Raw genomic sequence first — 24,562 nt, 5'->3', positions numbered from 1 at the left:
GGAAAAGAACTATGACATCCTTACTGACCACAGACAACCAAGACTGCAGTTTATCTACCCACTTGAAAGACATTTGGTCTGTAGATAAAGTGTGCCTGGTTCACCATAGTGTAACTCCTAGTTTTTGTTGGGGTTTTGGTTGGTTGGTTTTTAATCTTGCTATTTCAGATGCTTAATGCCACTAATGTCCAGATGGTCTAAAAATCTAGCAGAAGAGAAAGCAGGCTACAACCCTGGTAGGTGCAGGAGTGTGGCTGTCCAACACTTCACTGCCACATAAATCAAGCAGGCCACAATGGAGAATCAGCAATGCATTCCCTAAACATTATTTTAGAAAAACCAAAATAAAGCAAAGAACTAAGGAAGCAGATATCATGTGTGTCTTGAGAAGAGAGCGCTGCCTGATGATTTTAAGATTTTTTTTTTTCCTTAAACTTGACAAATACCAGAAGCAACATCACCTTTTAAGGCAAAAGGCAGCTGAAAGCAAAATCCATCTTTTAAGCCAGAGTGACTCATAACAGCAAAGATTTTTCCTAGAAAAACAAATTCAATCATGAAGCAAGAACAAGCTAGAAGCCTTAGTAATAACAATGCAAACAAATCCTTCTTTCCTCATAACTTTTGTGGACTGATGTTGGCTGGTTCAGCGGGTGCTCTTGGCTACTGTAAAAAAGTAAACAAGTTAGACTACTGGCCTGACCCAGTCTTACCATTATTTGCATCCTTACAGAGTACAGTAAAAACAAGCACAGAGGCACAGGAACACATTTCATACCTTATCTTTTCTATAGGATGCAGGAGGAAGTATGTATCTGAAGTCTATACCCTATACTGCAATCACATGTACTTTAAGACAATTGACAACCAGTTCAAGAGATAAGGCAGAGAAGATGCCGAAGCATGCACACACAACACTGCTTCCAGTGAGCTATGTAGTCAGGTATAAACCCCGTACCAACCATATCTTCATCATGCCTGTTAAACAATGTCAATGAAAACTAGGTCACATACAGCTATTCTGCAATCTGCCTCCTGAAACAGAGGTTGTCACTGCCATCAGAGATGGCAGCATTTACACTAGTGAGAGGATGTGATCTCAGTAGGCTGCATCTAAATCTACTCTTCACGTCTAGAAGACATCCAAAATTCTCCTCCGAGTATCATAGTCATTACAAAGATTTCCCTCAATCTGTCCAACACATGAGCCCAGGCAACTACAGTTTCAGCAGAGAAAGTGCTGGCACTACCAGCAGACAGACCCAGGGCTCCAGTTCCCTCTCCACAAATGACCTGCTGTATAGCCCCAGGCAAAGCATTTTGTCTGCTTGTGTCCCACTTTCATTCTCAGGTTGTTTTTTGGGGGTTTTTTTGGGTCTCCTCTTTTGACAAGGGACCATCTTTTACAAGATGCTTATGTCTATTTATCCTGTGTTTATGAGTACAACAGGACCTCTAACCATTAACTTTGATAACGACAGGAATGTCAGCTGCAGTGTAACTCCAATTAGTGCTACAAGGCTCCCCTCAATCCCAGCTACACCAAACATCCTGCTCCAGAGACCACAGGCATGTGTTTAATCTTTCTGTCCTGGCTTGTGTCAAATGCTTCCTGGCTCTCTCCCATGCACCACACAACCTGGAGTCCATCTAGAGAACTCTCTGACAACTCCCAACCGTTTAGGAGATTTTTTTAATTTTTTTTTCAGGCTAACTTCAGAGGTTCTTAAGGGCGTAAACCACAGCTTAGCAAGAGAGGGTGAATTGAATCTTAATGCCTAAATTCAACCTGTCTGATTAAAGATCTGTCACGGACAGCTCAGCTTTCCAGGAACTTGGATACCTTGAGCTAGACAAGAGTCCTGCACTCTGATTTTCTTGCTTTGAAGCACCTCTGCTTGCTCTCCCCACACTTGCATTCTTCCCTGGGGACCGCTGTCAGAGACAGATCAAGGTGACTTTCTGCTGTGACCCAGGACAACTGTTCCGTGGGACCTATATTCTCTGTACATTGGTCAAAGACTCTGGTTTCTAGATGCAGGGCATCTCTCAGTACCCTAGTACTGTCCAGAGCTTGCTGCCTACTTCATAGAATCATAGAATGGTTTGGGTTGGAAGGTACCCTAAAGATCATTTAGTTCCAACCCCCTGCCATGGACAGGGACACCCTCCACTAGACCAGGGTGCTCACAGCCCCACCCAGCCTGGCCTTGAATGCTTCCAGGGATGGGGCATCCACAACCTTCTCCAGACAACCTGTTCCAGTGTCTCACCACCCTCACAGTAATTTCTTCCTTATATCTAATCTGAATCTGCCCTCTTTCAGTTTAAAACCATTACCCCCTGTCCTATCACTACACTAAAAAGGGAGTTCTTTATCTTTCCTGTAGGCCCCCTTTAAGTACTGGAAGGCTACTATAAGGTCTCCCCAGAACCTTCTCTAGGCTAAACAATCCCAACTCTCTCAGCCTGTCCTCACAGGAGGAGTGTTCCAGCCCTCTGATCATCTTTGTGGCCCTCCTCTGCACCTGCTTGACAGGTCCATGTCTTTCTTGTACTGGGGCCCCCAGAGCTGGACGCAGTACTCCAGGTGGGGTCTCATAAGAGCAGAGTAGAGGGGCAGGATCACCCCCCTCAGCTGGCCACACTTCTGATGTAGCCCAGGATACGGCTGGCTTTCTGGGCTGCAAGTGCACATTGCCAGATCATATTCAGTTTTTCATCTGCCAATACCCCCAAGTCCTTGTCTGCAGGGCTGCTCTCAACCCCCTGTCACCCAGCCTGTATCCATGTTTGAGGCTGCCCCGACCCACGTGCAGGACCTTGCTGTTGGCCTTGTTGAACTTCATGAGGTTTGCACGGGCCCACCTCTCAAGCCTGCCAAGGTCCCTCTAGACAGCATCCCTTACCTCCAGCGTGTCAAGTGCACCACACAGCTTGGTGTCATCTGCAAACTTCCTGAGGGTGAGCTTGATTCCACTGTCCACGGCCCCGAAAAAGATGTTAAACAGTGCCAGTCCCAATACAGACCCCTGAGGGACACCACTTGTCACTGATCTCCATCCAGACATTTAGCCATTGGCCACTACTCTCTGGATGAGTCCATCCAGCCAAGTCCTTATCCACCAAATGGTCTGCCTATCAAATCCGTGTCTCTCCACTTTAGAGATGTTGTGTGGGACGATATCAAATGCTTTGCACAAGTCCTGGTAGATGACATCAGTTGCTCTTTCCCTTATCCATCAATGGTGTAACCCTGTTGTAGGAGGCCACCAAATTTGTCAGGCAGGATTTGCCCTTAGTGAAGCCATGTTGGCTATCACCATTACCTCTTTATTTTCCATGTGCCTCAGCATAGTTTCCAGGAGGATCTGCTCCATGATCTTGCCGGACACAGAGGTGAAACTTATTCAACTGTTTAAAAGCAAAGAGTGAACATGGCAGTTAGGAAACACTTAGTATCATGATGTGCTAACATTGCCTGAGTTTTCATTCTTCTGAGCCCAGTCAACATTTTTTTTTTCTTTCCCCTTAATAGAAATAGCTTCACCCTCCCTATTTTGAGGCAAGACCCGTAACGTCATAGACACCAAGCTGCACCCATTTGGGCAGCAATCCCAAGAAACAGAACCGTTATCAAGACATCATCAATAGCATTCAATGGTGACCCTAAAAAGAAGGGAAGACTTTGCTGCGTGAGTCTTCCCATAAGGCATTACAAAGTGACCACTTTTTGCCAGTGCTCACATAGGTACCCACGTCTAGATATTACCAGGGAATTGCCCCAATTTCTGGCACAACAGCACACAGGACGTACATGTGTAGAACTACTCAACTTCCCTGTCTTAGAGAGAACACACAGAAATTCCTTGTGCCACACAGATTAGGCACAGCCACCTCCACCAGTGGCAAGGGGCATTTTTCAGTCTCTGCTCTGCTTCCAACTACTGCGACTATATCAGAAAATTTTCTGATTGCCTGTAATCTTGCATTAGCAAACAGTGTCTGCAACAAAAAAAAACTATTCTGTGAAGTCCTACTAGACACAAGAGGCTGTGGAAAACATTTTAAAGCAGATATGAGCACTGTTTGCTCTTGTTTAAGAGAAAAACTACCAAAAAGAAATGTCAGCAAGTTTCATCTCTGCACAACCACCCACCAATCTCCCACCCACACCCACTTTTTAATTTTATTTTTTTAGAATTAAGGTAACATTGTATTTCTTGCTCACATGTTCTCCCCTCAAACAAAACTCCACTTAACAACTTGCAATCATTCTGTTTATTTGAAATCTCTTCTTTCAATTCCTATTGCTTGATGCAAGATGTCTCCTCACCCTCAGAAAAGACTACAACTGTCCTGCCATGCCCATACTCATCACCATGTACTCAAAACCCAGCAAGTCTGCCAGATAAGCTATCTCCGGCTGATACCTGCACAAGCTTCAATACTTGAATTACCCTCACGTATATATAAAACATAGGGGAATATATAAATAGATACTCCCTTCCCACTCCTATTTTAGGATTTCCTGAACTCTACGCTATTCTTATCTTCCTTACATCAGCATTAACCCTGCAACCATGTTCCTGCAACATGTGCTTCACTCTTGCCTCTGAAAACCACTGGATTGATTTTACTCTTTGGAGTTAGTCTTTATGAAGTCCAGGAAATGGGACTGGAGCACGCTTGCTTATCAGCTGAAAACGATAAGCACACGTAACTTCCATTAGAGTTAGTGCAAACAGCAGATCACCACTCAAGCACTCTGCCCTAAATACCCACTTGCACTCTCTGCATACCTCCTGTGGGCCTGACATGGTTTTGTTAAATATTTTGCATCCTGTGTTTCTGCTCGCAAAGGCATCTGTGCTCAGCATTAAGCACTGCAACCTGCAGGGTCTGTGATCCTCCTTTGGCTATTCCCAAATGTCAGCCTGATCCGTGAGAAAATTCCCTCTTCTGCAGAGGTGCTTTCACTTTTATTACCTTTATTCCCAAATACAGAGCAGAAAGATGAGGCTTTAAGTTCTTACATACCCTGTGCACTCTAGGTGGAATCAGCAACATCAACAATCCGTCCCTTTGGGTAGGATGACACTGTCCCAGTGCAACCTGAGAAGGCAGTTACTCCTCAAAGCAGGTAAACCTACAAGGGAGGCTGAAATGTAGCAGACTCCTGAAAACCTCTCTGCATCAGCCATTGTTTTCCATCATTGTCATCTAACTCTCAATGTCTGCCTTTCTAACTAGTGTAACTAGATCCCAAGGAGATCTGTGCTACATTGAATGTGAAATAAAATAGGTTACTTTGAGACCAGAAATTATAGGGGTTTAAATAATCATGTGAAATCCAGAGTGTTGTGCTAGACAATTTATTTCTGTTTCCAGACATCATCGCTCTTACCTACGCTTGCACAAGTGGGGCTAAGGAGCTCTGCAAGCACCCAGCACTGGACATACAACCAGAGATAACAGAACCAACTCAAAACAGTCACTTGTGGTACAGAGCCACCCAACTTCAGCCACCATGGAAACAGGCAGAGGTTCTTTCTCTGTGGGACGTGTTACATCTGACCAGAAGGCACAGAAGCGGCTCCCACAACACCGTTCTGTACCTGCCAGAAAGGAGAGGCTGCCTGATGCTGACCATTCATAATTCAGACACTATTATGACCTGCACTAATAATTTAATAGTTTCAGTATTCATAATTAAAACAAAGTGATTAGAAGTCCAAAATATGAAACCTTGAGTAAGGTCAGCAGCTTTAAACTTGGTTTCCATTTTTAGCTATTATGCCTGGAAAAGGGTGATTCCCCCTCCTTAGTAACTATGAAAACTTATAGATGATTAGATTAAAAAAAAAATACGCTAAAGTTCAGCATGCAAATTTGTTAAGGAAGATACATCACTATTCATTTGGCTAAGCAGTTATGCAATGATATATTTATTCAAGTTTCAATTTTTGCCATTTTTAGATGAATGAATGATGGATTTCCTTTTTACTAAAGTTGGGGTGTGGTTGGTTTGTTTGTCTCTTCTTTTATTTTTTGATGTTGTTTTAACTTTTACTTTATGTCAAGTTGTCCTTGGAGGAAAATCTAATCTCAAAATCTCCAGAAACAGCATCTATTTACTACCTCAACTGCCCCAAACTTGGTGGCTCACCAAGACAAGAAAGTAGGTTTAACAAACTTTACCTTTAAAACTGTTTTCAAAATAGTATTGTCTATAGTGAAAGAAAGTAAGGAAATGTGACTGATTCTAACAGAAAGAGGAGAATATCTCACTATCCTTCATTTAGTCTTTCTTCAATCCTTCCCTGGCTCAAGCTATATGGCAGTCTCACAACTTCAAGTTACCCGTCGTGGAACCAATATTGCTGTAAAACTTACGTGACAAATATTGTCCCTACATCTGCAGAATAGGCTATTGCTCTCACAGGTAATCCTGGCACTGCAGTGAACACTTTTTTCCAGGCAACTAAGCCATTGATTTCCTGTGGTTTGAACACTTTCATTTTCCTGTAAAGCCCTAGCCAAACCTGCACTGGTAAATACTTTTTAATTTAAGTGCTACTAAATGGTTAGGGAAAGTTTAAATCTTAATTTGATTTGTTATTATTTCAAATTCATCATTGAAGATGTTTCTTTTCAGAGAATACATTTAATTTCATATATATGATTATACACACACACAAATATAGACATAGCACTACTTAAATGCATTGATTCCAATACTTGCCCAGTGATTCCAGGGCTTTCAGAAACATAAAGTGGCTTTAAAATATGACAGGTACTTAGCTCCTGAAATATATTCTCAGTGTACACAGCCAACTCTCTCTCACTGTAAGGCTTTAAGTAGAGATCATAGGTATTTTCTAAAGGAGTTACTCCAATTCCCAAAGAGCTGATACATCTCTTATAGCATCACAATATTGCAAACATTTGTCCCTCTGTCATCCTTAGAAGCACAAGAAGGACTACCCTTCCCATGCTGTGATGGGTATGGACCTGAGACGCTATGAGAAAGGCAACACCACCAACAGCAGGATCCATATCCCCCCCCCCCCCCCCTACCCCGCAAGCTCTCTCTGGGCAAGAGTAATGCAGCACTGCCTGAGCTAACTTATGGTTTACTGGCTAGGTCCAGGGTCACACCACACTCTTTCAGAGGCCCACCTGATGTTGTGGCATGACATTGAGTCACAGCAACACTTCAAGCTGCCCTGAAATCATCCACAACACTTGATGTAAATGACCTTCCCAAGGAGTATGCCGCAGAGCGGGGAGATGAACCAAGAGACCCCATGCTCCCAGTGAACACCCAGCTCCAAGGGGAGCAACAGGCAGGTAAATGCCATCCCACAAGCATGTCCTGAGCAAACACTCAAGCACCTGTGGAGGAACAAGGTAAACAGGAAAACCAGCCAGTGTAGGCAAAGGAAATTTTGGTGGTAACAACAGCACTTTACATGTCATTTAATTTCCTACCCCAATCAATCAAGTCAAGCACTTAAGGACACAGCACTAAGTTTTGTAGTGCTGTAATTTCTTCAAAGTACTTGCTCCTCTTAGCCCCCTCCCTCTTTCTTTTAAAGGTTTTCAGCTTTTCCTTTTATGCTAGTGACTTAAAATGACTGTTATCTTCATTTTTTGCTGTGGTTACACACCAAGACACATGTTTTGCTCCCTGAAAATCTCTAAGGCAGTAAACTACATCACAATTTTTACCACAATATTTCCAGGGAGAAGAAGACGACACATCTATCCTATCTTTGCTCTTTGTGGTAATTTCACAGAGTTAAAACAACACATTCCCAATTTCAAGGCAAGTCTAGATCATTTTCTCTCCTAAATCAACCATCCAAAACACACAAACCAAGTAAGTTTTCTATCTCAGGTTGTAGCAACTGCCTCTGCCATGATCCTCCATCTGGCCACAGAGTAACTGGATCTGGCCACAGGCCCCCCTTGCTGGCAGAGCAATGAAGCAGTGGCTGCGAGCACGTCAGCCAGCTATTACAAAATAACACTCTCTTGCTGGGCCAGCTATGGCAGGCACTTTGTGGTAAATGCAGAGCTGCTGCGCAGTAATTTAAGAGCACTGGTGTTTGGCAATGGTGCGAACACTGGATGTGACCTAGTCAGTGGGTGAAGTAAAGTACAACTCAGATCTGTCTGGGCCAGGACAACTCACATTGTCCAATGAGATCTTCTCTTTGACAAGTGTTGCTCTAAGCAACTTTATGACAGTCTTAACTGCTGGATTTCCCCACAGACTCATAGGCCCATACCCCATTCGGTCTGGGGTGAGCATTCACCCCTCCAGCCAAACCCCTTTCAACACACACTTACCCCCTCTCTTGTCACAGAGCATCCCCAGGACTTCACAACCTGCTGCCCTACCCTTCTCAAGTCCTGCAAAATTTGGGTGCCTTGGGTAACACTCTCAAGCACATAGTCCGAGTGACAAGATGAGAGGCTCATTACAGGATGACTGCACAGAGTACATTGAAAATTTATTTGTGGTCTATACAGGAGTCAAACTATCACCTTTCAGGCAAAATCAATAACAGGTTCCAACCCGCACTTATTTGCAAAGGTTAGCAAGCATCCAAACCAGTACCTAGATACTAGGTATTTATAGCAAAGTTACTAAACAAGTATACACATTGCTGGTACCTCAAACACCTTCCCTCTGGAGAAGGATTTAAGAAACTCCTTTAATGGGATCATTAGCACCACTAGGCCTCCAGAAAACCAAATGCATCTCATGAAGAATGAACATTGTCTTCTATGTTTGCTTTAAGTCCTGCTGTATAAATGAAGGTTGGCTTAAAGCACTACAAAGATTTTGAAATATGTTACACTCAGTCAAGAGACCCTAAATGGCTTCAGAATCAACATCTTTACATTATTTAGAGGTTTTTTGAAAGTTTTGTGCCGAGTTAGTTGCAGTAATGCCACATCGCACGATATTTGTTAAAGCAACTTGACAGCAGATGCAGTTCTTTACCTCCTCTCCAGACCCCTGTTATACAGACAAAGCTGTTATGAGTGGGACTAGAGTCTTCACTTCTCTGCCTCTCAGTTCTCACACACAACAGAGAGAACACTCCAACTAACTGGGCCACCTTGAGACCAAAATCTGCCCTTTGATAACAGAAATCAACTCTCACAATACTTATTTACCATGTCTACCTCAGGAAATTTCTGGTTTTGTTTTGGGTAGACTGGGTAGTACAGCATACAAATAATTACCTGCTTATACTTAACAAAAATGAGGGGAAACAGGAAAAAAGATACATGTGTGTATATATATGTGGAAAAAAAAAAATTCAAAGTTCCATACAAGTCTATGACAAGATAGAGAGCCCATCTTGGAACTTCAGAAATTTATATAAGACATAAATCAACCATCCCCAGGAAAATTTAAATTTAAAGCATTTCACTTTGATTGTCTTGTCTTATGGTTTGCTACAATCACACAAGAGTTGGTCAAGTAGATTAAATGCTACAGGTAGAGATTAAACTTGCAGGAATAACAGCTCTTCACTGGCCACTGGTATTCTAACAGCATTATGGCTAACCAGAATACCTCTTGTTACACTCACACCAGGTCCACAAGTCAATAACAACTGTAATGTCTTTCTTTACCACTCCCCAGTAGTTTCTGCCATCTGCCTTTGCTCTTCTGTCTCGTCTTCAGCCTGGCACAGTCTAAACTCGCTCTCCAGTTTATACTTCATATGCATGTTGTTAGTCACTTTGTACAGCTAGTGCTGCACTCTCTTGCAAACAATGCTTGGCTGATGCCCATCCATTACAACTAGCATGCACTACTCTAATGAAGACAAAATGCCTCAATCCAGAACCCAAAAGAAAGAGGGCCCCTTACAGAAATGCCTGCTCATACAGCATTATAAGCATCACTGATGCACCGGGGTTGTCTGAGTCTCTGAGTTAGCTGGTCCCTGCTAACCAAAATGGTGGTTAGATGGCCAACCAAAGCACATATTTAATTTTCAACTACGAAATGCTGCTGTTACATACAGTGAGACTATACTTAAGAAACATGCTGTGATTGTATCAAAACTTTGCATCACTTAAAAGTAAACTCCTGCTATGAAGATAACAACCCCTCACTTCTGGTCTGCTTTAACATCAGGCAGTCCATGGGAGAATAAGGCAGAGAGATGATACCTCAACAGCTAGATGGGAACAAGAGCTGAACATCAGGCACAGGAAGTCAAGCAAAGTCTGGAACTGGCGCAAAGAAAGTAATTCCTCATTATGGGCAAGCTGTGAAGTACAAGCTGATAAAAGTTGCTTGTGTGCTACAGAGCTGGAGAGATGTTTAAGAAACAACACCCAAACTTAGAAAAACAAGTTGTTTCTTGTACCTGATCGGTGGTTTCCATGATATGCCAATGCCATAATATTCCCAACACTAAACCAGGTACACAATTTCATCTCCAGTCGACACAAATCCAGCCAGCAGTTCCATACTATCTCCCTTCTATATCTTAATCTCTCAATGTACGTGATTCATCAATCATTATCTATTCCCACTTCCATGCAAATATGACTACATTTACATCACAGTTCCTGATACAAGGAACTGGTGATATTTCTTCACCACACAAACACACACATAGCTGTGTCCTTCCTGCACCCCTCCACCTGGAGGGAAATCCAGCCACTGGGGAAGGTGAGGAGGAAGAGTGTGGAAAAAGAAGAGAATGAGACTCGACAACTTGGAAGCCATCCTCCTTCCCAGCTAAGGAAGCACAGATTACGCTGAAGATTCATCTGTGCCAATCCAGCATATTAACAAAAGCTACCAGGGACCTCAAGCTTCCTCTCAGCCCTTCACAGCCCTGCCATACTGGTTAGGACACAGGTTCTCAGGTGGGGTAAACAGCATGAAACTCCCTCCAGGTCCATGAAGCAAGGCCATTTTATACTGACTAACGATCTGGCTCAACATACCCAAGGTACTGACGCGCTCATTAGTTATCCTAAATAGCAGGATATTAGAGTAAATTATGACAGCTGCTCTGTGTAGCTTTTCAAAACTCTTCTCTATGCCTTTACATACATCTAGCATTGGAGATATCCTTTACTAGGAAAAAAACATATATAGATCAGCGCCCTGTACAGAATCTAGCACAGTCTATAACAGTGATACTTGTCAGCATTTACAAAGCAGCGACACACATAGTGTAAAGGTTTTGCTAACACCAATCCACATGTACTGCTTTCAGTAAACTCAAAAACACACTCCTTTCCTCATCATCCCCAAACTAAAGCCTGGCATCCTCCCTCTGTCCTCCATGAACCATGCAGTTTTCCTTTCTGCCTTTATAATGTTACATTTCTCTCCCATTTAAAAGACACACAAAAAAAGGCATAGCCTGAATTCATGAGAAAACAAAAGTTTTTCTACACCTTCTGAAATCTCTCAAATCCTAAATATTTAAAGATATTTTCTTATGCCCCTCTACACTAATATGTCTTTACAGTCCTCAAAGTGCCACTCCACCTCTCTGTGTCTTCTAGTCTCTCCCATGCCCTTGCTGCTGTACTCACCACAGAACAGTTGGCACAAGGAAGCAGACAGGACGTGATAGCTTGGGCCCTTTCACCTCCTGTACTTCTGTGCAACAGGTATTGTCCCTGCCTCACAGACATGAGAGTTTAAACAGGTGAGGCTGTGAGAAAATAAAAGCAATTTACCTCATTTACAGGTTTTCAGGAGTCTAAAAATCTTGCACATCATCATACAAAGAAGTTTATGGTAGAAATAAGAACTGAACTCGTACATCTCCATTCATTAGTATGGCTCCAATAACATCCTTCCTTTCAAGAGCAGTGTATCCAGTCATTTCTTATCATGAGAGGTCAGGAAGAATCTTGGCGGCAGACAGACATTTTTCTCTCACTGTTCTCCACCTGAGAAGTGATCATGCTTTCCTGGACTTCATGACTTGAATGCACAGGTAAATATGACACATATAAACAGTTACAGGTCAATCCACAACAAACGAGGTATGTTCTGTTCATATTGATGATAACAGTTCTCTAGAGTGCTGTAAGAAATTCCCTCACAAAACCACCCCAGTGGAGTCCCAGACTCATTTGCCTAAGGCGGGGCGGACACAACATGACAGATGACAAAGGAAGAAGGGGGAACAGTGGCGGGGCAGGCAGCACCTAGGCTCAGGAACTATCTGAGGGTCAATCAACAGGTGGTGAGCAATTGCTCTGTGCATCACTTGTTTTGTACATTCTTTTATCATTATTATTATTATTATCTTCCTTTTCTGTCCTATTAAACTGTCTTTATCTCAACCTGCAAGTTACACTTCTTTTCCGACCCTTCTCCCCATCCCACCAGGGGGAGTGAGGGAGCAGCTGCGTGGTGCTTAATTGCCGGTTGGGGTTAAGCCACAACAGGCACATATAAAAGGACTAGCAAAAATAATTCCTGCAGACCCACTCCTTTTGGAAACGCTACAGGTCCTGGGGAGGAAAAAAAAAAAACCAAACCAACCACCACCACCACCACCACCACAGCACAAAACCACTACACAAAAACCCAACCAACCAGGGAGGGGAGGATGAGCAAGTGGGAAAAGAATACAGCAAAATAAAATGAGAAAGCCCTATATTTACCCCCTCATGGAAGCTACCTGAAGGGAGCCCAGGGCTGATACCTTTTTTGAGTAGAAGAAAGCAAGAAAAGAAGAGGAGACTGAAGCCCACTGCCATTCTGTTATAACACTGATGGAATGCAGCAGGAGGTGGTCTCACCAGCTGAGGACAGCTCTTCCCACCTTGTGCTCTCATAGCACAAAAACAACTTCACAAGTCTAGTGCAATGAATGGTTGGTGTCTCCACACCCCAATTCTCACTGTGGCAGCAACAGATACTCTAAAGGCATAAATCCTCTGCTGTAAAGCTACAGTTGCAAGGCAACATGCTACAAGGAAGAGCAAGTGATTCTAATTATAGCTCTGATCCCTTCAGTCCTGCACCTGCAAGAAAGTCAAGTTTAAGGAACTTCCTTTACCAGTCATGCCTTTGCTGTGGTACACAAAAGCCACCCCACTTTGTATTCTGAACTAGCCAGACAGTACAGTAATTTCTTCATCTCCATAACCATGAGCATCTCAGCAACTCTAGCTGGCCACAATTGCGTATATAAACTTCTACAGAGAAGATGACAGGCAGTTTTGAAATGGGAATGAAGTTAGCAAATTATCAAACTTGAGGACAACTTCCATAACCTCCCAGTTAACATCTACTGCATGATGTCTTTCCGTTTTTTTTAGAGACTTTGTCAAAGTAACAGTCCACACATACCCTGAGTCACCAACTGAAGACACTTCATATGTCTCAGTTCTACCCTCATGTCAACAACTCCAGTTTAAAAGCCAGAGCAGAGACAGAGAACATCAAAAACAAATTCATCGAGTGCCTCTCATCTCTCACTTCCTAAATGGAAATACACCTACACTGGTCAGCAGCATCTGTCAGGGAATTAATACAAAAGCAAGCACTGGTTTGGCCAATTTATCAAGTAACAAGGATATTTTCTGAACAAACATTTCCCTCGCGCTATTAGTTGCACCCTTCTAACTGCTATGCCAGTAAAGGCACACAGAAAAGTCTCTTCTCTTTAATAAGGAGAGTCCTAGGAATGAAATAAAAGGGTTGCAGTGGGTAGGAGAAATAGCCCTTTCAGAAAAGCATCAATATGTTTAAAGATACTAGCCTAACAATAGCAAATAAACTGCAGTACTTCCCTTCAGATAAGAAATGAGCAATGTTTAATCAAGGTAGTAATTTTGCACTGATGGAACCAGTCCAACTACTGAGAAATAATATTTTACTGAAAAAGCTTTCCAGTACATAGGCACCAGGGTTAATATCCCAGACGGAGAACGCCTGATACCAGTATAGTTTGTACTCCTACAGAACAAACAAGAAAGAGTAGTACATTTATACTACTCTAACAGGGATAGTAAATGTTATAATCTAATCAGTAAAGTATTCACCCTCCCCTTCAATCACAGATGTAATCACCATCACCTACTGTGGGACAGTCCCATTGCCAGGGAAGGGAGTGCTAAACAGTATGGATGTGAGAAGTTGGATTCCACAAAAGGAGTGGCCATTGGGGAATAAAAGAAAGTGTGCTTTATCCTCTGGTTCCCATTTTCTTTAAGGAGCACACAACTTTTGTGGATCTTGCTACTGGGCACATTTTGTAAGGCAGTAAGTAATTCCATTATGGATTTATCTCTCTCTCCTGTTAACACTTCCTTTGTAAGATCAGCAAATAAAGTTTCCGTGAGGTCAAAATTGGCTTTTCACCCTCTAGAGACCCAACCGGTCTTTTCAAGCAGTTTAATAGCCTTTATCTCCTGAAAACATTTCAGTTGTGTGGGTGACTCCTCTGATTCCCCTTGCATTATAAATACATCTACAAGCCCTGCAGACAGCATCAGGCAGACATTACGCAGCATACCCACCAAGTGACATTCTTCTGTTGAATACACACAGATTACAGGAGCACATGCCAAGGATAACATATATTGTCTAATGCCTATCAAAGATAAGGAGACTTCAGACCAGCTCACAAGGAGGCCAAGGCTGATTCTGTGACAATATCCACAGAGCTTCAGTTTTGCTCCCCCTTTAGGTGCATCACAGCTCATTTTCCAAGTCTGTTACACTGTCAGCACCTTCTTCCACGCAGAGCTAGCCCTGCTTAGGGTTACCAAAGTGGTTCTCAACTGAACAAAACTTTCACCTCAGGAGAAACAAAGTATTGGAAGTCTAGAAATTAAAAACATTCTCTGGATAACAGGACATCTCTGTTCTGTATGTGGTGTGCAACATTGTCCAATGAAACTAGCTTCTAACACCAGTCTTCAATACTTCAGTTATTTCATATGCCAGTGAAGAAAGCAGGTATAACAGTGTGAAAACATGAACTGATAGTGTGCATGTTCATGTGTATACTTGTACACACACATTATTATAGTCTCTTCTTTATTACAGGTACTACATAGAGGTAGAGTTTGAGACAATGTGAATATATCAAGGTTCAGCCTCAGAGCAGACCACTCGCTCTGATTACTTACACTGCCTCCAATGCTGGTTTGCAACACTAGTTTGCTGCTACAAACTCGATCATCAAAACAACCAGTCAGAACTCCATACTCCAACAAGCTCAGTTGTACTTGGGTACAGCTAAGAGCATACAGAGACAGCCAGGAGAGTCTGTGTCTGAGGCAAATCCATGGTCACTTTAATCGATGTGTAGGATGCTGCTGAAAGGCAATCTGGCTCTCACTCCCCTCCGCCTACCTGCTCTTTACCTGTCTCCCCTCTCGTGCTGACACTAGCATTCAGAATCAGTTGTGAAGTCAGTAACTGGAAAAAAAAAAAAATCTGGCATAAGGAAAACAGTGAGAAAAAACACAGCCACAGGCAAGAGGAAGTCAGGACCATCCGTTCTGCAGTACTCTAGATGTACGTTGCAAAAGCATTTTAAGTTCGTTACATAAAGCAATCCCTGGAGCTACAGTCCAAGCGTATTTTCAAGTGTCAAATTATGAGTCCTAGACAGAGCATATATGAAACTTCAGATAAGGCTCTTATGCCTGGGTTAAAACACCTACACCTTATATAATGAAGTAAAATAATCACAATCCCTAATATATAAAGGTTACACCCAAACATACGAACATAAGATTATACAAGTATTCAGTGAAGACAACAAACTTACTATCTGAACTATTCATCAAAGCGTTACTTCAGATTCAAAGTTGGTGCTAGACTGTGTTTTGGTTTTGTCATCGCCACTACAGATTTCAAAAAAAGTCACGTGTGCACTCAAACTCTGTCTTCAGGAATTCATCAAGTATTTTTTAACAGATTAACAAAAATTTGAGAAGTGGGTCAAGCTTTTCACCTGCCAGCTCTACCAGCGTCCCTTTTCAACACCAACAATAACTATCAGACACAGCAGCAACTGTACAATAATGGTGTAATCATGTTAAATTCCTGACACTTATGATAACAACATGACCTTGATGGACTCATTTAGCATTAATAGTGCCATTGGTCATTAATTCAGCTAAAAAATTTCCCTTTTCAACTCAATATTAAACATACCAATTGATAATTACAATCTTGAAATATTACTGAGTTTTCCTACACTAAATCTTATGACTGAACTGTGAGACAATGGAACTTTCTGGCAAGTAAAAAGGGAATAGCATGAAAATTTTGTTCCACCTAAGCCTTAAACACCATGCAAAATAAGACCCAAAAAAAAAAAAAAAAAAAAAAGCTGAAGTGAAATGGGAGAGAAATGTGTGTCTTCAATTAATCCAGAAAATAAGGAAGCCCTTAGGAGACTCTGAATAAGATACACAATCTGGATTCAACTCTTGTGGTCTTCACTTCCATTAATAATTTAATTATCATATGTGGTGCAGAGACCACTGTGTTCTCTGCTTAAGCTGTACACTGTCTTAGGGAATGGACTGGCCCTTCTACATGTGACAGTTCAGACCTGCTAAGCACTCTTGCAATTAAAATGACAAGAACTTAGAAGCAGTTAGAAAAATGAATGAATGACAAGTCTAACTCACAGTTTATGAGCTTGTCCTGGTTCTGGCAAGGATAGAGTTAATTTCCCAAGGAGCCAGGACAGGTGAGCCAAGCTGGCCGGGGGCTATTCCATACCATGTGTCATCATGCTCACCATAAAAGGGGGCTAGTCAGGCAGTGGGGGGGGTGGCACGGTTCCAGGACGGGCTGAGCAGCTGGTCGGTCAGTTGGCCATTGGATCTGTAAATTGTTCTCTGTTATCACCCATTGTGAATATCTGTTATCAGTACTGTTGTTGATTGTTTCCCTCTCCCTTGCTGTCCCAGTAAACTGCCCTTATCCCAACCCTCGAGGCTTTGCCGTTGTTTTTCCATTCTCCTCCCCATCCCGCCGGGGGAGGGGTGAGTGAGCGGCCTCGTGGGGCTCTGCTGCCGGCTGGGGCTGAACCACGTCAAAGCTGTACTGATACCTGTGAATATTGAAATATTAAGATCAATTCAAGCAATTAGAGCCGTTGCTCAATAGATGTAACCAAACAAAAGGGAAACCATTGTAACTTAGAAAATAATTAGTTGTAAGATAAGAAGCTCTGGAACAGTCTCATTTTAAACAGCTCGGCCTTGGAAGAACAGATGCGCAAAGATAAGAAAGTTACAAGGTGATCACAAAACCAGCCTTGAGGGATAAGGTATATGTGATACCAGGACAGAGTCTGAAGACCCCTGAGGACCACCTGGAGGTGCCAACCAACATGGGCGAAAGACATTAGCATATGCTAACGAGTTCCCGGAAAATCCATGAATGTGATAAGCACTACTCGGAATTATACTGAATATGTATATTAACATAGTATAAATACTTGCTAGTTTTGTCTTTTGGGTGTGCACGTTAGGTGGAGTTATCCCCGGTGCACCCAGCGCTGCAATAAAGAATGCCTGCTTTCTAAAACTTCAAAATAAGTCTTAGTGAATTATTTTGCCGCTTTCCGGTAACAGTACATGGCTAATGGAGCATGTTGCTGTGGCTCACAAGTGCCTCCAGAAGGGGTAATTTATAAATTAAATCCAAAACGTTAATAACTACAGCCCAATCACAGCCTATGCAGTGCCCAAACAGTCCTGACAGGAGCCTGCTCCTCCAGGTTGGCTACTCCAGCTGATTCCTGAATCTCATGTCTTAGGTTAAAAATTTTAAGTGACTTACTTTTAAGGGAAGGTAACATACTGTTAAACTTAACATATCAAATCCATTCCACGCCAAGAGAAACTGCCTACTACAAGAGCAGCTGATGGCATGCAGCATCTAGCAGGTAGATCTGAATCCTTCTGCACACTCTGTGCTAGCTGTATCTGACTGAGGCAGTCTTTCTTCAGCTCTGCCTACCACCAGTTCCATAACACAGGAACATTTCTGAGAAGAGGGGTGAAAAGGTTAGGTTTTGACACACCAGATCAAAGACTCTGATAATTGAAAGCAGTAAATTGAATTCATTTGGTACGATTCTATGCAGCTGGTGAATTACATTTTCTTTCAAACACAATCTGGATAGTAAGTCTTAAAAATAAATTCTGCTGCTTTGTGTGCTGGTACATGAGGAAGGACCTGTTCTTTTTCCAAAGCCTCTCTCGATCATCCTTTTTATTACTATGCATTGCTATGGCCAAAAGGCAGGTTCAGAATCTCCAGTTAACAGATGCAGGGGGAAAAAAAGTAATTTTTACTAAGCTGACATCAGTTACGCAAAAGAGCAAACAAGATCCTTCTGATGGAGATTTTTCTGTAACCATGTCCAACATCTCAAAGAGCTCTGAATTACAGAAACTCCCAAACCACATCAATGGCACGTTAAGGGCAAGATTTTGTGATCCAAACAAACAATTTTTTAAGAGACCTACAGAACAGGAGCAGTACAAGATACTTTTTGCAGATTACATCCTGCTACAGCCATTGTGTGTGAAGAGGTCTATATTACATGGACCTTTTACTCAGTGTGGCTTTGATTTTCCCCTACACACCTTAATAGAGCCTGAAAGATACAAATCAACTTCACCCAGGTTTATTTGGGTGTTGAGTATTTCAAGTTCTAGGTATCTCAAAACTTTAAATACAGCAAAATGAGTTGAGTGCTGTCATCTCACTTAACTTTGCTGACTGTAGAAAAATATCCTAGAAACCCATTTCCTCCCTCAGCTAATTCATCTTCCCTGCCTGGCCATACAACAGCAGAACAGTATGCCAGTGACAGGCACTGATGCACTGGCTTTTAATGTTGATTTCATATATCTTGTTGGAGTGAAGCCATGACAGAGGCATTTATTATTCCTTCTCCTCCAAGCTTGTACCTAAACACAAAGAAAGATGATCTTCACTGTAAGACTAGTAAAAAAGCAGTTAGTTTATTTCCTTAAAGCAACATGAAGTATCTTCTTATTTTTAGAATGCAAACCTAGTTTTCCATTTAAGACGATTTTTTAAAAGGAATTATGTTACAGCCTAATTATTCCATGTTCTACTTAGGACATTCAAACAACCTTTCAAGTATTTCATAAAACAATGCCTACCCCAAATTTCAGTGTTACAGGGCTCTTTTTAAAGTTGCACACATAATACAGCTTTGACTTTTGAGGTTAACTCAAGCTTTATAAATATAGCACAGTGTCAAGTACTGCTTTCAGTAAGTACCAAAGAGTGAATGCTCCTATTTGCATTTTCCCAAAATGTCAATACTTCACTTGAAAAATAGAGTTGAAAAAAAATCAGGACAGTTTGTTTCTCTTTCCTACTCTACGGCTACAAACAAGGTGGAAAAGTCAGAAATCTGCTTGCTCTAGAAGCCTAAATGTCATAGGACCTGTCTTTTCTTTAAATTAGTGCCTAGCTGTATCTTTTAGTGTCAAAATATTTTTGTGAGTCAAGCTCTCAGTGACCAGAAACCACTACCTAGTAATGGCTCTGTTTAAAAATTTAGTTAATGTTATATGCAGGACACAATGATAAATCAATTTTCCTCCCAGCCCCCTTTTCTTTACTTGCATTCAAAATATGAAATGCAGGGGGCTGGAGAAAATAAGTTAAACTGAAACTAAAATTACTATATGGGTGTTATTTCAGTCTCTATTCAAATGTATTCAAATTACCAGTAATCAATTGAGCAACCGATGACAAAGCTAACTGAAAAAAAAGCATACAAACACAAGATTTAAAGGGGCTGTTGAAGTTTTCTATTTGCCTACACAGATCACAGTCACTATCAAGGATTTGTGTGTCTGGTTTGAATCATTATCCTCAGCATCACACTACAGCCATATGTTTCACATTAAAACAAAGGACAACCAAAGGTCCTTGAAGGATTGGGCACAATTATCTTTTTAAAAATCACACACTCATCCCATGGTTGCATTACTACGTACAAATGGACCTCTGCTTCCCCATGATTTCCCTGCTGCTGCTAACATCTGACAGCATTCCCAAGCGGGACGCCAAAAAACAAGGAAAGAAATGCAACATCTCAAAATAATGAGGAGCAAGTGTCACCTACAAGTCTCCAAGACTGGCAATACAGAGGACCACGATAGGTGAACTGGTTCCCATCCCACAAGCAGTTTGGCTTTGTCAGACACTAGTGGTTTGGCAATCTCTGTTACCACAGACCTCCACCAGATCGGGATTGTTGTTGACCTATTGAGAAATACCTAATGAGCACCACATGTTCCCCAAGTGTTCTGGGATGTAAGCTACCACAAAAGAAAAACAAGAGAGCTACACAGACTGCTTAATAAATGGCAATACAAGCATTTTGGCTTTCATGTATGTCTTGCAGTAAAATATGCAGTGACTACGCTCTCTGCCAGCTTCAGAGAGCCTCTGCCATGAATGTGACTGGTAGTATGGCCAACAGTAAATCTATTACCCCAGCTGGGATGGCACACTCCCATCTTTACAGCTGGAGTCCTGATCATAGCTGGATTAAGATATACAAATCTCTGGTGTTGCAGGCCACATGCAGAATTTCTGAGCACACTATGAAAATATTATGCAGCCACATCTAAAGACTTATCAACATGAAGGAACATTATCAGAGGGTTCCATTTTCAAAAGGTATTTAGAGACTTAAAAAAAGGACACTGATTTAAGAGTTTTCAAATCAGGCCTAAAAAAATTTACATTCGAAGACAGCAAGCATCCTACACCTTAGTTGACAGAGTAAGTTAGCAGCAGAGCTCAAAGTCTCCTCAGCCCTGCAAACCACCATTCTCACTACTACAGCTGCAGTTATGCAAAAGATATACACAGCCATATGTATTTACAGCATTACAAAATAAACCAACATAAAAATCAATGCTAGGTTATATTGTGGGAAGCATCATCCAGATGGCAAGCAGATCTCAAGTTATTGCTGCAGGCAGCCAAGAAAGAGACCCTGGATAGAGGGATGCTGCACTGGCAGGCAGATGAACTAGAATAGCAGCTCTCAATCAGCAAGAGCAGCCTCTTCAGCAAGGTGCTGATGTAGTAGAGATGAGGTACAAGAGACAGCCTGCAGCATCCTAGAGTCATAGTCCCAGCACCAGGATCTGAAGTCAAGGCATCTCTACGGATTATTTCAAAGTAGAATGAAGTGGATTCCACCAAGAAGGGGGGTGGGGGGTGGAAATCACCCTTTTTTTACCAGAAAAGCTACAGGAAACATGGGAACCATTGAACCATTGGGCAGAAGGACCTGAGCAGCTCTCCTCTATGCAAGAGTGAGTTCCCAGAGAAAGTAATATCTTTGCATATGTAGCAGAGCAATCTGCTTATCTATGTCTGAGAAACAACAATAGCTCCAAGCAACCTGACATTATGCAGAAATCAGCCTAGACTTTATTGAAATACCAAGCCATCCTTAGGATACAAATATCCACTCAAAATCAACAAATCTGACTGAGCTGGCTCAACATTCCCATAGCCTCTTTCCCTCCCTCCACTGACCTACATTTACTGCCCCTTGCAATCAGACAGCCTGGTTCCTCACCAAACTGTAGAACAGTCACTTGCCTTCACAGTTAAGGGTAACACAGCTCCCAAGACCTAGCTTAGACAGCACAAGTCTAAGTGGCACAGAGTTCTAGTGGCACAGTGCCAGGATTTAATCCCACCTTGCACAACAATTTAGGAACATGGTGCAGTGGTTACACCACAGGCCCCTTCTGGGCCTAATGCAAAGCTCAGCAGAGGCAGGAGTCAATGAAAAGTTCCAGTTGGTTCAGGCACTTTCATCTTTTTTTTCTCAAAGCTGTCAAAATAAACTGTCACTGACTCTCAAAAAGTCCCAGTGTTGGATACTAGAGATAAGAACCATTATGCAATAATGGAAGTGGAGAGATGAATACACTGCATTATCTTGGAAAAAGAGAGATACGAAAAACTTCAGAAGTAAAATAGGCTACAGCATCACTAAATTCAGCTTCCGAAGGTCCCTCCTTTTATCATCTAGTGCATACTCTAGACAAGGAATGCATCACTTTTTACTGCTAGCTAGCTGAGGGTAATTTCGTTTTCTATAAGGAGCACCCATAAGACATGATGGAGCAAATGTCAGGAACAAAATAAGTAGTGTATGGTACAAATTTCAGAAACAATTATTTCCCAGCAAACATGTCATCATTTGCAAGGTTTTATTGAATTGGGTTAATAGTCATTTTTTATTACATAAATAGAGCCCTGCAAAATGCAAAAAAAGAAAAAATAATCACTGGGGAAAAGTAATAACCTAACTGGTTCTCAAAACAAAACTTAATTGGCAAATTAGCTTTCTCAAGGAGATTTACCCACACACTGCTTCCATTTGACACTGAAGTTCTTCGGATTTCTACTGAAAAATAAAAAATCACACTGCAGACTACAAGTAGAGATTCTTTGCCCTATTTACTAAATTAGTAAGTTTGCTAACATTTCCTCCATGATCCCAGATGACATCACACTCTTTTACCAAAGGACAAAAAAAAAATAATTTGGCAGTAAGAATCACCAGAGACATCTTCTAACATGAGATGCAGCTTCCTTAAAGCAACAGACCAGTTCCCAGCTATTGACCCAAACTTCATTACACTCACTGCTTGGCATGCAGTATTTCTTGCATATTTATTCTGGCAATCTCTTCCAAAGCTTACGGGAGCTAATGGGTTTCAAAATTCAGTTCTAAAATGGAGTCAGATCCTAAAACGAGCAGCCCAAACACAGGTTATTCAAACTGAACACATTGTGGGAAAGAAATCCATCAACTTTTTATTCTGCCTGAAACTTAAGAGCTCTTTCCCTCTACCACTGAGCTATCATCACAACAGGACTGATTTCAGCTCTGAACCATGGAGGAATATTTCTGAGTAATCTCAGTGTGCGTGCTGGATTTCAAGGATAAATTAGTGCACTTTTTTGCACTAGGTCTGCCATCCATCTCCACTGTAAGTTGTTCAGTTAACAGGCAAGAAACAGAGATTCAAACACTAAGGTGAATCCCTCCCCCTAAAATACACATCTGTTTACAATCATGCTTCTATTGGCAGGAGAAAGTGAGGGTGTAATTGTGTGCAAGCTGTATAATGCTATAAATCAGTGTATATTTTAATATGCAAGTAACCTCTCTTTTATATAAACTTGGTTTGAAGAAGGCATTTTCTGAAAGAATGAGAGCAGAATCCCTCTTTGCAACAGGACAGATGCCAATTACAAAATCCACAAGCCCTCTGTGTCCAAAACAATTATTCTGAGAACATCATACACCTGCACTATTGAGAGTCAGATTTAAAACTGAGACCCATTTGCATTTACACAGTTACAGTCAGCAGGCAAGTCTCCCAGCTGCAATAAATATACATATAGAAATATGGACAGAAGGCAAAGACTCCAGACCTTGTTCAAGTCCTGAATGCTGAACAACAGGCCCTAAGGATCTGCAAATTTATTGAGGAGATTAAAGGCACACAAACACCTAAAGGGATTTTCAAAATCACCTAAGCAAGTTAAAAGCCTTTGAAAATTTTACTAAGCATCTTTTTGCATCTTTAGAAACTTAAATACATTTGAAATCCAACCCCAAGAGCATATTAAAGGCAAATTCAATCTGGGGAGCTTAACAATAATACTAGACCTCATATTCTCCAAAAATTGTGTTTATTCACGTTTAGTCTCGTTGACGAAAGCTTTTTAGATGTTTCTCTTCTAGACTGCCTGGCATAAGAAAACAGGAGAAATTGTGCATGTGAATGAGTGATGAATCTAAGAACAAGACAAGACAGGTCAGTCTAGGGGACAGCATGCTTAGCAGGGGTTCAGAAAAAAATGCAGTCATGCAACGTGACCTGAACAGTCATTTTCCCACTCTGAGCCGCAATCTTCCCAACATTTTTCAGTCTAGTGAGTTTACATGCTTTTTGGATCAGAGAATCTCTCTTAGCTGTCCAGGAGTTAGTCCATAGCCATCATGACCTCTATCAATGCCTCTAAGCACTGCTATAACTCAGATACATAAAGCCCGATTTCTAGACTATGACCCTCAAACCTCCCCAGCTCTAGACCGATTTTCTGATGGGAATCTGGTTAACCATGTAACATTTAGAACAACCTGAGTCTATCACTGGCTACAATTTCTCCATGTATGTCTGTATATAACACCACTGTTCAAACTGAAGGGTCCTTAAATACCTAAAACATGTTTAAACACATTTTAATGTGTCTGTCTTTATACACATGTATACATTGGTTCTTTTAAGATATATAGACACAAAAGAATGCAAGCAGCAGGCTCTTGGATATGTAACTGGCATTTTATAAAGGCCACCTTTTCATGCAGAAAGACTGCTGAAGGTTAATTAAATTAAATTCTACATTTATCCAAACTCTCCGAAGCAAGGACTTTAATAACATCCTTAAGTAACAGCCAGCATT

The 24,562-nt window shown here is 41.6% G+C and overlaps 1 protein-coding gene across 12 annotated transcripts in view; it reads right to left on the bottom strand.

The window, feature by feature from the left end:
- TSPAN4 (tetraspanin 4) overlaps positions 1 to 24,562 on the bottom strand; it is a 468,762-nt gene that overhangs the window by 395,953 nt on the left and 48,247 nt on the right. The window contains exon 2 of one of the 12 annotated variants that reach the window (XM_075754865.1): positions 15,386 to 15,451. The exons of 10 other annotated variants lie outside the window; for them this stretch is intronic. In XM_075754865.1, coding sequence (XP_075610980.1) covers positions 15,386 to 15,426 — 41 coding nt within the window. In that variant the 5' untranslated portion in view covers positions 15,427 to 15,451. Of the gene's footprint in view, positions 1 to 15,385; positions 15,452 to 24,562 lie in introns of those variants that run through there. One more of the 12 variants, XM_075754875.1, reaches the window with a different exon arrangement.

Source organism: Balearica regulorum, chromosome 5 (genome assembly GCF_011004875.1).
Source record: "Balearica regulorum gibbericeps isolate bBalReg1 chromosome 5, bBalReg1.pri, whole genome shotgun sequence".
Lineage (NCBI taxonomy): Eukaryota > Metazoa > Chordata > Aves > Gruiformes > Gruidae > Balearica > Balearica regulorum.
Note: the sequence above shows the minus strand (reverse complement) of the source record. Positions and strands in the feature narration are given on the sequence as shown.